The sequence below is a fragment of the Candida tropicalis genome (genome assembly GCF_000006335.3).
Source record: "Candida tropicalis MYA-3404 genomic scaffold supercont3.2, whole genome shotgun sequence".
In the NCBI taxonomy this organism is placed as follows: Eukaryota; Fungi; Ascomycota; class Pichiomycetes; order Serinales; family Debaryomycetaceae; genus Candida; species Candida tropicalis.
Window position 1 is genome coordinate 804,270 of NW_003020049.1, and position 18,050 is coordinate 822,319.

General features: G+C 33.0%; 8 protein-coding genes across 8 annotated transcripts; 3 read left to right on the top strand and 5 right to left on the bottom strand. All coding sequences in view use genetic code 12, as the record gives it.

Annotated features, from left to right (window-relative positions):
- Positions 1-1,815: 1,815 nt before the first annotated feature.
- On the top strand, positions 1,816-4,083 carry ROD1 (Rod1p; the record flags this gene model as incomplete). Its single annotated transcript, XM_002547082.1, has 1 exon — positions 1,816-4,083. The coding sequence occupies one exon, from the start codon at positions 1,816-1,818 to the stop codon at positions 4,081-4,083; it is 2,268 nt and encodes a 755-aa protein (XP_002547128.1).
- A 129-nt stretch (positions 4,084-4,212) lies between these two features.
- On the bottom strand, positions 4,213-5,298 carry YIM1 (Yim1p; the record flags this gene model as incomplete). Its single annotated transcript, XM_002547083.1, has 1 exon — positions 4,213-5,298. One exon carries the CDS (start codon positions 5,296-5,298, stop codon positions 4,213-4,215), a length of 1,086 nt encoding a protein of 361 aa, XP_002547129.1.
- A 1,387-nt stretch (positions 5,299-6,685) lies between these two features.
- GNA1 (glucosamine 6-phosphate N-acetyltransferase) lies at positions 6,686-7,138 on the top strand (the record flags this gene model as incomplete). The annotated part of the gene is made up of 1 exon (XM_002547084.1): positions 6,686-7,138. One exon carries the CDS (start codon positions 6,686-6,688, stop codon positions 7,136-7,138), a length of 453 nt encoding a protein of 150 aa, XP_002547130.1.
- Positions 7,139-7,444: 306 nt separating this feature from the next.
- On the bottom strand, positions 7,445-7,633 carry CTRG_01437 (mRNA splicing protein; the record flags this gene model as incomplete). Its single annotated transcript, XM_002547085.1, has 1 exon — positions 7,445-7,633. The coding sequence occupies one exon, from the start codon at positions 7,631-7,633 to the stop codon at positions 7,445-7,447; it is 189 nt and encodes a 62-aa protein (XP_002547131.1).
- A 292-nt stretch (positions 7,634-7,925) lies between these two features.
- CTRG_01438 (uncharacterized protein) lies at positions 7,926-9,038 on the top strand (the record flags this gene model as incomplete). Its single annotated transcript, XM_002547086.1, has 1 exon — positions 7,926-9,038. One exon carries the CDS (start codon positions 7,926-7,928, stop codon positions 9,036-9,038), a length of 1,113 nt encoding a protein of 370 aa, XP_002547132.1.
- Positions 9,039-9,058: 20 nt separating this feature from the next.
- Positions 9,059-11,440, bottom strand: CTRG_01439 (uncharacterized protein; the record flags this gene model as incomplete). The annotated part of the gene is made up of 1 exon (XM_002547087.1): positions 9,059-11,440. One exon carries the CDS (start codon positions 11,438-11,440, stop codon positions 9,059-9,061), a length of 2,382 nt encoding a protein of 793 aa, XP_002547133.1.
- Positions 11,441-11,792: 352 nt separating this feature from the next.
- CTRG_01440 (alpha-1,2-mannosidase MNL1) lies at positions 11,793-14,255 on the bottom strand (the record flags this gene model as incomplete). The annotated part of the gene is made up of 1 exon (XM_002547088.1): positions 11,793-14,255. One exon carries the CDS (start codon positions 14,253-14,255, stop codon positions 11,793-11,795), a length of 2,463 nt encoding a protein of 820 aa, XP_002547134.1.
- A 376-nt stretch (positions 14,256-14,631) lies between these two features.
- On the bottom strand, positions 14,632-17,718 carry GPI13 (mannose-ethanolamine phosphotransferase; the record flags this gene model as incomplete). The annotated part of the gene is made up of 1 exon (XM_002547089.1): positions 14,632-17,718. One exon carries the CDS (start codon positions 17,716-17,718, stop codon positions 14,632-14,634), a length of 3,087 nt encoding a protein of 1,028 aa, XP_002547135.1.
- Positions 17,719-18,050: the final 332 nt, after the last annotated feature.

Sequence of the window (18,050 nt, forward strand, 5' to 3'; positions counted from 1 at the left end):
CATACCGTTTCGCTTACCTGCGACCAAAAAAAAAAAGACGCAGTAAACATAATTATTCTGCAAATTTATACTTAATGTATACTTGATGATACATTAATTTGATAGAAAAACCAAGCTACACATATAGACAACGACAGAGGTGTTTTATTGACTTGTGGATGATACTACGAGTATTTTGCTGGCGCCGTATCTTTTTTGATTAACTAAAATTCTAGATCGCGCACAGTAGCGCGCGTTTTTTTTTCGTTTATTGGTTTTTTTTTTCGAATTTAGACTTTCTACAACCAGCCATCTATCACCATCTCCAGTATTTTTGTTCGTAGAATTGGTTCTCTAGAAAACAAACTGAACAATGGATTGGCATACTCATCAAAGGGTCCTATTAATTCGATTACATAAACATATTTCTTTTTTCCATCATTGAAGGTCATTCTTGGTCCACTAGTTTTTTCTTGTTTTTGGTAAAAGCTAAGGCACGATGTTTATAACACACTGACCTTGTATAGTTCGTACTAAAGCTCATCCCTTCATTTTGAAAACTACAGAAGCTGGTGCAGATTTGATTAATTTATGATATGGCCACATGGTGATGTTGCACTTTTGCTTTCAAAAGCCCACTTTTTAAGACGATTAAGTTTGAAGAAAGCCTACATTTCAATTCCCTTTCATACATATCTATAAAGTTGTGATTCGTTATCAATAGACTTTCATTATTTTCATCTCACATCAACAAGGATTATTTCCAAAAATAACCAGCTTCTTAGTAATTACCTCTTGCTCTATTATCAATCCAAATACGACAAAGATCTTATTTTTTTATCACTAGTAATATTCTTTCTATATCAATCAGGTTTCCCAAGAACCATATCTGCTTTCGAATCACAGAATACATGGCACAAATAGTCTATAAGTCTGATGATCTTATAGTGGACTAGGGTCTTCCAACGGCATTTTTCGTCAGATGCCGTATTGGGTGACAAACTCCGAGATTTAATTTGAATTTTTAGATGCGGCCAAGGAGAGTGTAGTTTGAAAATGCCCTGTTATGTTGATCCACAGATCTAACACTTTGACTAATCACGTGAATACGTCGCATAGATTATATTGTACAGATGATAGATGAAAACAACTTGTGAATATTCGCTTAAATGTAACTGGGTTACATCTCCTCTTTTTTTCGTTTCTTCTTCTAGTGAGTATTCAAGAACCATGGGAAATTTAAACGGATTGAAGTGGTATCATTCATCCGATTCTAGTATCCTTGTTCTTCATCTCGTTTTATATTAAGTCATTATTCATGATGATGAGCGTTATATTAATTTTAGTTTTAAATTTTTTTTTCCTTTTCTTTTTGGTTTGTTGTCCCGTGTTAGTAATGGTTTTGAAATCAGCTCCCTAAAGCCTTTTTCACCGAAAATTAAAAACCAGACGATAACAGATAACGCGTATTGGTCTATTGGGAATTAATCAACATGGTCAATAATCAAGTTATTGATAATTAATACCAACCAATCAATTTTAAACCACTAACATTCCGGACGTAAACTACCGATCTCTTTGATTTGTCCTGTTAGTGTGTCCACCATTGTTTTTTTGTGGTCGTGCAGCAAAAAGTTTTTCCGAGAATAATTTGGGAGTTTCTTTTTTTTTTTCTTTCTTTTTTTTTTTTGGATGAACAAGGAGATGAATGAACGATAAGCACAAGGCAACCAAAAAAAAAAACAGAACAGAAAAATTTATAATTGAGTATAGAACTTTCATTTCTTTTCCTTCGTTACTATCTTCATTTCACATTCGTTATAACACAGTATCATCATGCCAAAGAAAACTCAGGGGTCGTCTTCTAGATCAACGCCATTGTTTGATATTAGATTGAAAAATCTTGAACACGACGTTTTGGTCTTGAAAGGGAACGAACACGATGCTGCCTCTGCTCTATTAGCAGGTAACATTGTGTTGTCAGTCAATGAACCAATCTCAATTAAGAAGATCACTCTTCGATTATACTCAACTTTAAGACTAAAAGCGGACATCACATCTTCCAACCCAAGAATCAATGGACGATCTATTAATTTCACAAAAAAACTATATGAACACGTTTGGGATCCACAGGAATTCAACAAATATTTAAACAATATGTATTCCAATAGTATATCGTCACAAACTGTTAGCTCTTCTGGATTAAGCAGAAGCCATTCATCTTCATCCTTGTTTGGTGGGTTCAGATCCAAGTCGTCCATGAGTCTTTCCAATTTAACCGGATCTTCAGCCAATTTAAGTGCATTATCTTCACCTAATAATAATAATAATAATAATAATAATCAAAACAGTACAAATAAACCCAATTCTAATGGTTATGTATTGGTACAAGGAAATTACGAAATTCCATTCAGCTCCATTTTGCCAGGAAATTTACCAGAGTCAATTGAAGGTTTACCAGGATGTTCAAATATTTATCGATTGGAAGCTACAATTGATCGTGGCAAGTTCCATAGTTCATTGGTTGCTAAAAAACACGTCCGTGTAGTGCGTACTTTGACTACAGATGCGGTAGAGTTATCCGAAACCATAGCCGTGGATAATACGTGGCCCAAGAAAGTGGAATATTCTTTGAGTTGTCCAAGTAGGGCATTAGCGATTGGATCCGGTACACCAATTAGTTTTATGCTTGTCCCTTTGTTAAAAGGTCTACAATTGGGTGATATAAAAATTGAATTGGTGGAAAATTATACATATGTTGGTGCTTTACCTCCATACCAAAATGCCGAAAGAACGATCGTTGAAAAGAAAATCCCCAAACCCGATCCAGATACATTGTTTGATAAATGGGAAATTGACACCTTTTTAAGAATTCCGGCTAGTCTTTCTAAATGTACCCAAGATGTTGACTTGTTAAATCATGTTAAAGTCAGACATAAATTGAAATTTACCATTGGTTTGATTAACCCGGATGGTCATGTTTCCGAATTAAGAGCAACTTTACCTATTCAATTATTCATCTCACCTTTTGTTACTGTTAGTTCAAGACATGACGATGAACTTTCTGATCATGGTGTAGAAGATATTTTGTTCACCAGTGACTCGTTTGATCACTTGTCGTCATTGGATAACCAAGGAGCAATTAATTCCAACAACAGTTCACATACGTCATTAACAGGATTAGTCGCACCTCCATTGTATGAAAAACATATTTACGATAGATTATGGTCAGATATTTCTCCAGTCGAAACACCAATGACATCTGGAGCAACAACACCAAGAAGCAGACCGGGTGAAAGAATTGGTGTTGATTATAGTCAGTTTTCAATGTCTCCATTGGACTCACAAGCTTTGACAGAAAACTTGAGGCAATTAAGTATCCAAAGAGCTGCCCAAGAAGCAGATGAAAGTGGCAACAATAGTAGTGGAAATGCATCAGGAGTCACTAGTCCTAGAATTCGTGCAACATTCAATTTGGAAGATGATGACAATGCCAGTATCCATAGTCGCTCATCAACTTCAGGTAATAATACCAGCAACAATAGAAATTATAACACTAGCGATGTTGTCGCACCAACAGCAAGAAGACCAGGTTTGACAAGATCGAACTATAGTTTCTTGCAGGACCGATTAATGACTCCACCAGTACATATTTCAAGAGTTAACTCAGATACCAATATCAAAAGTCCGGTAGAAATGGCACAAGTTCCTTCGTATTTTGAAGCAATGAAGGAAGAAAATGTGGGTGATGATCTTTCTCCAGCATATGAACCACCATTGCCTGGATCACATATAAATCTAGCTGAATTGAATCGTAACTTGCTAAATCTTGAGAGAAATAGGAAACCTGTATTATCTCGAGGTTCTAGTTCAGTGAAGTTGTCATCTAGAGGGTCATCTCAAAATTCATCACCATCTAGTTCGAGAAATGTATCCACCACCAACTTATTTGGATTATCAACATCACCAAATACTCAACTGCAAAGTGTTGGAAAATTATCAAGTAGTGCTACAGATAGAACAGGTGGTGTACCAATGAGAACAAGTTCGAGTTTGAGTTTACATAATTTACATTTCTTGAATAAGAAAAAGGACAAGAAATGATCCAAAGAAGAAAAACAAACAAAAAAAAAAAAAAGAAAAATATAGACTTCTAAGTACAAATATATAAATATATATATATAAAATAGATTATTATTTATTCATATTTACGAGTGATAGTAATAAACACAACTAATTCTTAGATACTTCAACAACAACTTTACCAGCAGTTCTACCGGATTCCAATTTATCAACAGCATCATCTAATTTATCAAATGGATAAACACTATCAATAAATACTTTAAGTTTACCAGTCTCAAGATAATCTCTAGCTTCGTTAATATTGTTTGCAAATCTTTCAAACATAACAAATTTATAACTGAATGATAATAAACCAAAAGCACGTAATAAACTTCTTCCAACAACTCTAGAAACACTTGAAACTAAGCAAGAGAAACTAGACCCTGGATAATCACCAGCAATGGTGTAATATCTACCATCTTTAATTAAAATGTTACTAATTTCAGTAAACAAGTCATTACCACCATAACAATCCAAGATATAATCAAAATTACCAGTAGATTTAACCGATTCCAAAATAGGAATAACAATATTTTTTGATTTTGTATAATCAATAATAGTATCAGCACCAATTGTTGATAATGTTTCACCAGTTCTAGTAGAACAAGTAACAGCGACCTCTTTAGCACCTCTTTGCTTAGCAATTTGTACAAGATATCTACCGACAGAAGTACCTCCACCCAAGATAAGGACTTTTTTATTTTTATAATCCAAATCACTTGAAATCAATAATGCAGTACCTAAAACAGTTGGCCAAGATGAAGCTTCAATCATGGAAATATTTTTTGGAACAGTAGTTATATCCATTTCATTAGGATCAATCAATAAATATTCAGAAGCAGTACCTTTACCATAAACTTTTGGATAAATACCTTGAACTAAATCACCAACTTTAAAATCAGTTTTAGTATTTTCACCAATGGCAACAACTTGACCACTGAAATCTCTACCAAACCCATTCTTGTTATTAACCAACATAGAAACTAAACTAATAGCTAAAGTATGTAATTTAACATCCACTGGATTTAATGAAGTATAATTGATCTTTAATAAGATTTTACCTGGTGGGGCAGTAAAAGTACCTGGATTAGAAGAATCAGCAACCAATTCAATGGTTTCAGGACCTAAAGTAACAGGAGTAGAATTGTTTTTATAAGAATAAGCGTTGAAAGTCAAATCTGAAGATGTGAAAGTCATGTTTGTATAATGTAATGATGATATGAACAGGGGATATTGATAGTTTTAAAGAACAACAAAATAAAACAAAAAAAAAAAGTATAATAAATTGATAATTTAGATTTCAAAGGAGGAAACCTGTGGTCTATTTATTCTGCAACTCGGCCGATATTTAAAAATCACGATGATGCCGATACAAAGACAGTCACAGGCAAAAGAAGAAGAAGAAAAAAGAAATCGTACTGCAAACTCATCTCACTGGCACACGCAAAAAAAGAAAAAAAATATGTCAAACACCGAACAATGCAATACAATACAGTACAGTACAAAGAAAACAGAACACGAAGATTATAAATCAACCCATCGCTTCTATTTCCAAATGTGGAACTCTACACCTTTGACTTGAATTATCTCTTGCATAAACTCCGTATGTAGATCACCACTATACTGTATCTTATAACTAAACGGCTGTGGTGTGTAGTATTATCCATGGTGTACTCTCGTGATATTTGTTAGTCCCCCCCCATTGGTATACTCTCGTAATTTAAATCCGTGTAGAGAATCCGCACGCGGAGATAATTTAGTAGGAATGCGACGGGGTTAAATTCAGCTAGTGCCCGTGTGGATAATTCACGTGATGGATAGAAAGAAATCAGATAACCTTCTGATATAATTATACTTTGAGAATAATTACCTTAAAGGAAAAAAAACCCGCTTATAATTAAGTGGATAGTTTGATTATAGTTGTATTTGCCTCTATCCAGCTCCCGTAGAGAGCAATTGGATTAGTAATTATAGCACATCATCCAAACACAATACGTACTCTTTTCTTTTTGTATTTATTTTTCGTTCGTATTATTTCATGGAACCTTCTTTCGCTGAGCCCTTTGATTTTCTATTTTAAGATTGATAACAACAATTTCCCTTTGCAAATTCAAATTTAGCAGCTTCAGCAAACTCATTTCTTCCTATTTCGAATTTCAAGATTTCATCCTCATTGTCCATTTGATTCACGTGACACAATTAGGTAAATGGAACTTTAAAGTTTCTGACGACATTCGTATTATGTCAGCCGAGGCTATGTCGTCATGTTCAATTTCACTGTTGTTACTATTTTTGTACACGACATTTGTTGTTTTGATTTTCCTTTTTCTTTCTTTCTGTTTTTTTTTTTTGAACCTGAAATTTTTCTTGTTGATGTCTGATCTTGATTTCAACATTTTACAACACCAAAAAAAACAAAATCCAGGATTGTATTTATTTATCACTGTTTTCCTTCTAACCAACTAATACTTATTATCCCCTTCTAGATTAGTCCAAATTGAACGAGTGATAAGCTTTACCTTTCATTTCCCCAGTTTTTTTTTTTTTTCATTCTTGATTTTGCCTAGAAATACATCAAACAATAATGCAATTACCACCAGGTTACACTTTTAGAAAATTGAAAGTTACTGATTATGATAACCAATATTTGGAAACTTTGAAAGTTTTAACCACAGTTGGTGATATATCTAAAGAAAGCTTTACCGAGTTATTTGAACATTGGTCTTCTTTACCTTCAATATATCATCCTCATGTTATAACAAATTCTGCAGGGATTGTAGTTGCAACAGGTATGTTATTGGTAGAGAAGAAATTGATTCATGAATGTGGATTAGTTGGTCATATTGAAGACATCTCCGTCGCTAAAAGTGAACAAGGTAAAAAGTTGGGTTACTACTTAGTTACTTCCTTGACAAAGATTGCTGAAGATAATAAATGTTATAAAGTGATTTTGGATTGTTCTCCTGAAAATGTTGGATTCTACGAAAAATGTGGCTACAAGGATGCTGGTGTTGAAATGAGCTGTAGATTTGATTAATAAATCACCGTTCTTGTAAACATCCAAAAATTCTTATGCTAATGACAACAACAACAACATATACTCCATTTTTTTTATTCATTATACATATTATTATATATTAACCTGTGTGTTTGACATAGAATGACTTAATAGAAATACAACAATATATTATATACTTTCCAATGCCTAAAAGAAACAAGAACAGTTAGTATTTATTCGATTATGTTGATTATGTGATTGCAAAATCTTTATTTGTTAAACATACCTCAATTGATACTATGGAATTACCCCTGATTACCTAAATTAATGTGTTAGTATATTGAATCAAACTGGACATATGTGATGATAACCTTGAAATAATCGACATACCGTTACACCAATGTTCAAATGTTCACCTTTGGAATCCACTTCCAACGCGTTGGTTACTGTAATGTTTAAAAATATATCATATCCTTTTAATATTCCGATAATTTTTCTGGACCCATTAAGTTGTACAGATATTTTCTTATCCATATACTATAAATATATGTTAGTAATCCTAAACTTTAATATCAATAAATATACTCTCGAATCAAAGACACATACACTTTTTAATTCTGGTTCTGATACCATGGTGTGTTGTTGGAATAGTTTTTGGAAATGAATGGAGATGGCCAAAGGACTGAATTATATTTGAACGACCAAAAAAAAAAAAAAAAAAAAAATAAAATAAAATAAAATCAATTTTGGAATTTCGCATTTGTTTTGATTTTCAATTCAATTCACTTCAATTCAATAAAGTTTATAAACAAAAAGTCATAAACTAATGTCTACTACAAGTTCACCAAATGTTTCTAATTCAGATCTTGAAACATTATCGGATCTTCTACGAACTTCTTCACCAAACCAACACAAGTCACCACAAATTTCACAATCTTTAAATATTTCTAAAGCTCAAGTAATAAGTACACCTGAAGATAAACTTATTGAATTACAAACACAAAAGATTGAATTACTTGAGAAAAGAGATCAATTAGTTAAATCACGAGCAAATTTATATAATGAAGTAAATGATTTAAGAGTTAAATTACATGATTTAACCAAAGAAGCAACATTTAATTCAAATCAACAACAATTGGAGAAATTATTGGATTCAAATACAAAAGCATATATTGAAAAATTGGAATTGAAAAATTTAAAAAATGATGATTATATATTGAATAATTTAAATGTATTACCTTCAGCTGATTGGAATTTACGTTTGGAATATATTAAGAAATTTGTTCCATTTTTGGAAATTGATAATATTAATACTTTTAATGAATATCAAAATGAACAAATGAAGAGAATTATAGAATTTAAATTAATATTACCATTGATTTTTAAGTTAAATATAAAATTGTTTATTAATTGTGATAATGATATATTGGATAAAATTGAAGTACTGGATTGTTTTAAACTTTCTTTGATTTCAAGTTCTTTTACTCAAGTATTAACAAAGAATTATATACCCAATAAAAAAATCAATAATCTAATGTATGCGTTGAATTCATTTTCAAAGTTATTACATACAAGAATATCTATAATCCATAAACTTTTAAAAGAATTCAAAGATAATCTATATGACACTACTAAATATCACGATCTATTACTGGATACCATAACTGATAATAAGAGGAAATATGCAATCTTACAGAATATTGATGAAGTGGAATTAAAATTCCATATTAATGAAAAACCGTTTAGACTAGTGTTGAATTGGAGAATTGTCATGGGTGATGTTATTATTGGAACTTGCCAATCACTGATTAGTTTATACGTAATTGATGACAGCGGAGATGGGAACAACTCAAGAAATCTTAGCCAAATTTATCAAACTTTATTAAGTCAATATGACGTTATTACATCTTTGAGAATCATCATTAAAAATATATTCTGAGATATACATACTCATTCAATTTATATAGATACAGTTTCGTTTTCTAAATCAAAGGATATTCTGTTTGGTTCCATTTTAGCCATCTTCTCCTCTAATCGCAAGATAAACCAATCATTGACAAACCCTGTCAAATGTAAAATAAAACTATATTTCTCATTAGCTTTATCGTAATCTCTTAATGGGAAGTAATCAAAATGAAATTCAAGTTCGTCATCATCACCACTACTATGGCTAGTTGTTGATCCATTACCAGATTCAGTTTTCAATTGATTTTTTTCACCGCCTTCTTCATCGTGAGAAGTCAACAACTTGTGCAAGTTCAATGATTTACCAAAGCTTTCATACAAGTAGCTTTCAACTCCGTGTATTAAGTCATATCGAATATCTTCCCATTCAATGCCGAGCAATTTGTTCCCGATGGATTTCTTGTATTTAAAATATCGGTACAACCAGTTTCCTAAAATTGTAATCTTTTTGTTGAAAGAAGCGGTACTGGCCTTAGATGCTGTACGAACTTCTTGAACCATTGGTTTGGATAATTCTACTATTTCACAATGATGACTAACCGACTCGCCTTCATCTGGTTCTGTAGGCACAAATGGAGATGGACTATACTTTTTAGTTAATTCACTTAAACCTTCCACTGGGAAAGTAATCACATCTTTCAAAGTAGTCTTGTATACGTCTCTGACTTCATGATCATCCAAGTGTCTTCTAGAAGAACTATTTACTGTAATCACATTCCTGGACAATGGAGATGGGATACTTGGATTGTTACGTTTTATCTTCTTCCTTAATGGTGTTACCTTCTTATTTTCATCACCATCCTCTGTTTCACTAACCTCTTGTTCCTCTGCATCTCTCTTCTTGGAAGACGGATAAGCTTGTAAACGCCTAGAATGTTCTTTGTACTGTTCATCATCAGGGTTAGCCAAGTATTGCATTCTTGCTTGGAACATTAAATCAGCATAATTACGTTCATAGTCCAAATCTCTATCAAAGTTTTTAATTTCCAGCTCTTCCAACCATTGAATGGGTGGAATTGTTTCACCTCCAAACGGATTCTGACTGAGTTCTTCTTTACTGAAATTAGTTTCCAAAAATGTGTACAACAACCAAAGGAATCTCTTGGCACGATTCTCAGGATGGATCTTGGTATTAACAAAGAACTCCAATAAATGGCTATTTGGTTGATCATCCATATACGGCACACCGTGCACTGCATTACTTAACAAAAACAACAATTGGATAATGTTAGTGTTTGGCTTGGTTTCAGGTGGGGTTTTCATTATATCATCAAGTAAAGCCAGATTATTTTCTTCACCCTCACAAACTGCTTTCAATATAGATTTTAATCTTGGAGTATCTTGTAATTGTTGAACAGTGCCACCTTTCGGTCCAGTTTGTAAAGAAGGTATGGAATGATACGTTCTCAAGGTAGACTTCATTTCTGGGACAAAATTAATAGTAGTATTCATTCTACCCACATTAACCAAGATACAAACTTTTGCAACCGCTTTACCTAAATCAACATCTCTAATCAATTTTTCTTTCAAGACCCTGGACGATTTACTTGATTCAGCTAAAGTACGAATATACAATTCTCCAAATGAAATTTTTGGATTATTGTTGCAATTAGCAATGTTTGATTTTTCAAATGAATTGGTAAAACAAGCAGTTGTGTCATCAAATAATGCTTTCAAGAAATCATACTGAATATCTTTACGCCAGAATGCTTCACCATCAGCTTTCTTTAATGATAACTTAGCATTGGCGATATTGTTTTTCTTTTTCTTTTTATTTCCTGATGCTGAGGTACTTGTTGATTTTTGCGATTTAGATGGTGGTGGAGTGGCAACATATTCCTCATCTTCTCCTACAACAGAAGAGTTAATATCGGTTTCATCATAGTAATCTTCAGCATGTTCTTGGCTAGGAGTCTCAACAGTATCATTCATTAATTTTGAAATTGAGCTTACTTTTTGTTCAAGACGAGGTGGTTGTTGGATATTTGAATCTATTACCGCAACATTATTTGAACTACTACCAGAAGAAACCAAACTAGAAATGGATAATGCGCCTGCACTATTACCTGCTTTCTTACTATCAGCTGGAGAAGATGATAAAATTGATGTATTTGGTTCTGGTAAATGAGGAGCTGGGATATTCACTGAACTTAGATGATTTTGATATTCTTCAGGTGGTGGTTGGTCTGGCACCGCGTACTGTTGAGGTATTTGTTGACCTGTTACTTCAATAAGATTATTTATAGATTGAGGTGGTGATCTTGATAATGATGGCAGTTGCTGTTGTTGACCATATCCACTTGAAGGAGGTGATGAGTGTTGCTGCGATTGACTACTTGACGGTTTGTAAGTGTCATGAATTGGGTCATAACTCATGTTTCTCTTTCCCCCAAATGATTATTTAATAAATTACTTCCAGGTTAACCAAAAGTAAATGGAATTCAAGTGATTGTTAATCAAGAAGAAAATGATAGAAAGAAACGTGTTTGAAAGGAATTTTTTTCTCTCTCTCTCTCTCTCTTGGGGGGAAAATGTTGACTTCCTCTCTCTTTTCCTGTTGCCAATTTTTTTTTTTTTCCTGTTTTGATTCAACGACTGGTTAACAGAAAAAACTTATTTTGTTGAAAAGTCCGTGTATTGATAAAACGCTCCTGTTGCAAAAAAAAAAAAAAAAATAATAATAAAAGAATACACATCTTTGTATATTTACATAAATAAGTCTATAAAACTATCCATACCAAACTAACAAATTTTCTACTACTTTACCTTGTATAACCACTCTTGCATCACTTGTGATACCGATCTCTGTATGTCCTTTAGCACCCAGTTCAGGTTGCTCAAATGGTAGGGTCCAAACAATTGCATCATCACCAAGGGTGATTCCATTAACTCTTTTGATTCTTAAACACGAGTTGATGATTCTGATATCATTCACTTCTTCTGAATCTTGGAGTGATAGTATATAATCTTCGGTAATATAATTATTAAACGTGTCTATCTTACCAGGAACTAGTTCTTCCAAAACCACACGTAACGAGTCAAGTTCAGGAATCCATAAATCACCAGGTGCCATTATAGAATCTTTAACTTCTTTTGTATGATAAATCTCAGAAATTTCAACATAACCAGACTGCTTTATATCACCCCAAAATACTTCATAAATGGCCGTGGTTGACATTATAGGACAGATTAAATCTTTTTCTTCAAACATTGTGAATTTGTCGTAAAAATCTTTTGTCAATTCAATGTAACTTCCGTCCAAATTTGTTTGATTTAAATATCTTGGTTTCTTTAAAGATTTCTCGAATGCATAATCCGCACTGAATAGATAGGGCCATTTATAATAACTGGATTCAAGGAACGAACTACTTGACTTTTTCCATGGATTTAACTGACATGTTTTAAATCTTTGAGCAAAGGGATCTCGCTTAGCAATATGTGATATATCACCACTGCTTTCAATTTCAAATGATCTTGGATCTGGTAATGTGATATTTCTTATAAAGGAAGCATTCGGCTTGTCAATCAAGTCTCGTGTCGACTTTGAGATATATTTGTTAAACATTCTTTTAGTAAATGAGTCGTTCAAATCTTTACTATCACCAAGCGAATCCATATGCTTGCTTAACCATAGTGGATGAGCTTCAGTTGAAAATATCCAATTCTTATTATTCATGATGCTACTATCATGAAGGAAGATTTCATCTTTTGTATCAAATAGAAGATATAAATATTTCAACGTTTCTCCTACAACAAACGATTCCATGACATCTTGACGCAAATTGATTCTGACATCTTGCAACCCACTTAATCCACAGGGTGCTTTATATTTATCATTCAACAAATTCAAAACTCTTTCTCCAATTTGCAAATACATTGGATCTTTAGTAGCATGATACAAATAATATGTGGACTCAATAAACTCAGGTCTTAAGGGATACCATTCTAAATCAATAGAATCTTCAGCTTTGAATTTTTTCTTCTTATTCTTGACATTGTGATGAGTATAGATCCATCTTTCCGGAATCAGTTCAAAATAATCCCAAATCTTCAAATATACAACATGTGTTTTGATAGCATCTTGAAGTTGGCCAGTTAAAACTTGTAATCCTGACCAAAATGCACCCAACAGATCTATCCAATCACTAAATATGACACCATCATAAACCCCAATATTGGGAAAAATCATTGTTCCTTTACCTCCTTGAGCCAGATGAGTCAACAATGCTTTGTATGATGTTTTAAAAACTGACCACATATAGTCATCATCAAATAAAATTGCCGATTTAGCAGCATATTCATAAAACGAATCAATGTTTGCCCCAATTCCAGAAATACTATCTTTCCAATAGTTTGAAATTGGATCTATTGTCATTGGTAATAAATTCAATTCCAGTTTCAGAGACCATAATTTCCAAAATGACAACTGTGTATAATACTCAAATTGATAATCACCTGTTAGTTTAGACAATAAAGTAAACTCTAATACTGGTGTCATCACCCCTGAAGTACATGCATCTTTTTGTAATTTTGGTGGCACTTGTGATAGCCCTTGTTTAAGATTTATTCTTGGAACTGGGATATTCGTTGACGTCTTGTAGGAAGGGATCAATTTTAATCCCAAATCACGAGCCATTCGTAATAAAAATCCATCATATTTCTTACAGATCATTTCAAATCTTTGATATTTATCAGATAATTTCCCTTTAATAGTTACATCTGTCAACAATAAATGTGCTGATAATAATCCACCCAAATGTCGAATACTTGTCTCAAAAACTTGTACAATTGTATCTTGATTAAACATATTATACTGATTATCTTTCAAATATTTCAATACATATTCCAAATCATCCCATTTCTCGAATATAATCAAAGTATCTAAATTATCTAGTACCATCAGGGAAATGTTTCCCCTGGCATCATTTCGTACAGTGTCTTCAATATCAGTAAAATCTGGCCCATAAGGTTGACATGTGATTGGTGTTATTTCATCATAAGGAAATGCAAATTTCATATATGAATCCCATGAATGAGTTAATAATGCTCGAGTTTCATTTTGTAAATATCGAATATGATCTGGTGTAAATGATGAATTATATGGTGAATATGCAGATGTTAGACTGAATAATTGAGTACTTAGCACCAATGCGATATGGAATATATGACAACGTAATACCTTGGATATCATAACATCGGATTTATTCTTATACTTATGTGGTATTTTAGTCTAGGGAGTGGGGGGGGGGGGCAGGAGCACACTATATCTATCTCTTGATCCACAAGATTCACACGATCTGATTGAGTTGTTCGTTTGAACTATCAGAAGAAAAAAAAAAAAAGAAAAAAATTAAAATGCAAATTAAACAAGGAACAGAAAAACAGAAAAAAGCTCACAAAGGACTCACTTATAAATGCTTTGTTAAATCCGCAATATTAACTGAGTGGAAAGTACGAACCACCAATGGATTTGTATATATAAACTCTATATTTAGATTGACTATGGACTACTTTTTGAATGTTTTCTCTCTGTTTCTATTTATCTTAGAATTATTTCAAAGGAAGCTTTATTTACCAAAAATTCTATTAATTTGGGACAAAATTCTACCTGTTCCAAACCACAAGGTAATGAAGATAAGAAAAATGTTCAAACTTATAATCAAAATTCCACTCAACATAAACCTAGGTGCAAATATTTTCCACACCATCAAATGTCTTCTGAAATGAGCAGCAAATAACAAACTACTGAGACCAGTGAACAAGTGATATGTAATTAATGTTGTTATGTTAGTTATTATTTGAGATAAAAGGGTTATTGGCTTTGAGGATGGTATGATCTTCCATATTGTGATCAATGGAATGGCCAATCCTGTTAAAAGAAATGGACCCATCGTATTCAAAAATATATTTAAATGTGTGAATGGGAAAACAATGGTCTCAGTAGTCATAAATCCCATTTCCCACTGAATAGATTGTAATGTTGCTTGGTGACCGGTACTGAAGAAATGTTGATAACCCAACAATCCAAATATTATAGGGGTGATTAAGTTCTTTCTAATTTCTAACACATCAAGAATCTCCAAAAGAGAAAGTATTTGAACAATTAACAAACTTATTGATAATGCACCAATTGGTTTTGTTGTCAACATAATTGCAACCGTGAAATTCAAAACCAACAAAAAGTAGGACGACCCATAGACATTGCCATATCCAAGAATGGTGGCAGTTTTATTGTTGCTCAGGTCACTATCGGAATTATCATCATCGTCTGTTTCTTCCAAGTGGATAGAATTATTAGCACTATTGGACAACTCTAATTTAACACACAATGGACCCCTGGACCAACTGAAATTAGCCAAAACTAATGAAATAAATAAGACCAATCTGGCTATCGCTAACTTGAACGATACAAGTAAAGACGTACCAATTAATAAGTTAATTTTACTGAAATACTCATTTGTAGAAACAAATTCAAAAGTCCAATATACTGCATTCATGAATAGCAAAAACTTTAACCCAGTACCTATCCACAAAGGTGCTGCTGAGTGATAGGAGTCTGATAAATGATAAAATGACTTGATGCATGCTGGTAATAAATAAGCGACAAGATGTAACAACAAAATTGACCACCAGGAAGTAGCAAAAGTTGGAGTACAATATGGTCTTTGTTCTTCACGACATAAATTAATCATGGATGCCAATCTGGTACACATGGTGAAAGTAATAGCATGCAGAAGTGCTAATACCTTTGCCTTCTCCAGAAGTTTATTACTGGTGTAACATGCATAAATACAGGTACCACCAAATGTCAACAAAAAAAATTGAACCATCTTATCTTCCCAAACAACATATGAATTGGATGCAAAGATCAAGCAGTGAAAGGCAACAAACACAATCCCCATAAATGACCACGAGTTAAAATTGTACAAGAAGAAATCAATTGTTTGATGCCAAAGGAACCCAACACTGAATCTATCCATAATTGGTGCCCAAAATCCAATAACCATTCCCAATGCTGCACCTATAGATAAGCAGATGTTCAAGGTAAAGTCACCAGGTTTTAAGACAATGAAAATAGAAAAACTCAACACCAATCCCATGATGGACATGGCTATAACTGAACCAATAAACTCAAACGACATTGTCAGTACTCTAACAGCCGGAATTGATCTAGAATATGTAATCATAAATGTCAAAGAAAGGAATAAAATACCAAGTCCAATGCCAATGAATCTTAAATCAAAAGTGGCCCATAATCCTTTACACTGTTCCAATGAAAGATATTGATACAATTTGGCTTGCTCTATCAAATTAGAAAAATGTTTCTTGGATGCACCAAATGTATCATAGTTTGAATTATATGAATCATATTCTTCAAGTAATGAGTCTGATAAACTTGGGGTATCCTTTCTGAATTTTTTAATTTGATCAATTGTCTTTTGAGACGCTGTCGACAATTCTTTGATACTTCCAAATGCTTCATCAATTGGGAATCCAAGGTTGTTGTAAGGAATTGGCAATCCAAGTAATAGTGACATTGTTGGAACCAAATCAATCTGATTCACTGATCTATAGTTCTTACCCATATCAGTTATATTGTAATGTGACTTGTCTTTCTTTAAGAACTTTTTGGACTTAGAATACATGAATAAAGTACTTTCTAATTCATCTTTGGAATCACCTCCATGATTACCTGTTGAATCCATACCATGATCACCAATTATAACCAAAAGTGTTTTATCATCCATGCTTTTAATTACTTTAGTAACCACATCATTCATTTGGTTCAACTTTTCTTTCATGGAATAATGTCGTGGGCCATATCTGTGTCCTACGTGGTCAACCCCCAAAAAATGTCCCACTAGCAAATCCCATTTCGTACAATTTTCTTTACTTATTAATGGGTACATATGTTCAATAACACCATTATCTACTGTATGCAAATCCCATACGTTCAATGAATCATAAGGAAAGTTGTAATCAGGATGAATGTACTCACTAAATAAAGCCTTCCAAGTATCATCACCCATAAATGCTATAGTTTTATTGATTCTATGCAACTGTAATAACCAATTGTCTTCATCAATGGCATCACCATCAAAATTTGAACCGGCATCAATGAAAGTTGGCAATGAACCAGTTGTTAACCCTTTGAGTCTTTGCAAAGTAGTGGTTGGCGGATCAGCCATAAATTTCAAAAGTACTGCATGATCTGACTTTGAATTGGCTAAATCGTATAAAATTGGAAAATTGTTGTGATAGTATTCTTCAGAACCAGGTATGGGTATCACAAAGTCGAATCTTAAAGCATCTATCACTAAAAATATGGCCTTTTCGAATCTTGGATTCATGCAATCATTCTGCTCTTTACATGTTGAAATATTTGGTAATACTGTCCTAGACAATAAGAAACCTTCTTTGAAAAATAACACACCAATAACTTGTGTGATGGCTAGAAATATCAAGACAATGATGTAACCCACAAATGTATACTTTAATTTCTGTTGCCTTATCCTAGTACGTGTTGGAGGTTGTAACCGGGGGTCTTTAGCAAACGATTGTGCTTGTTGTTGTGCTTGGGTGTGCATTATTGGTTGTTGTTGTTGTTGTGTGGGTGACATCGAGCGCCTGGTAATACCATTTTCGTCGGTCATAATGACTTTATATTTGATTGAAAATGGGGTAAACAAAATAAATAGAAACAACGAGATGGGGGGGGCCTTTAAAGATAAATCAATCTAGGTGGTCTACTCTTCTTTCTTCGTTTTGTGTTTTAAACCAAAATAAAAAAAAAATTACTAATTAAATATTTCTTGATGATGAACGGGTAGTAGTATTATCTTAGCTATATTATTATAACTATCATCAAAGAAAAATATGTTGTAGGAAGGTGAGTTAAATATCGGAATGAAAACAAGGTTCTAAGTCAACTGTCTAGGTGGAAAACCTTTCTATCAGATTCAATCGATGATTCACTCGAATTAAG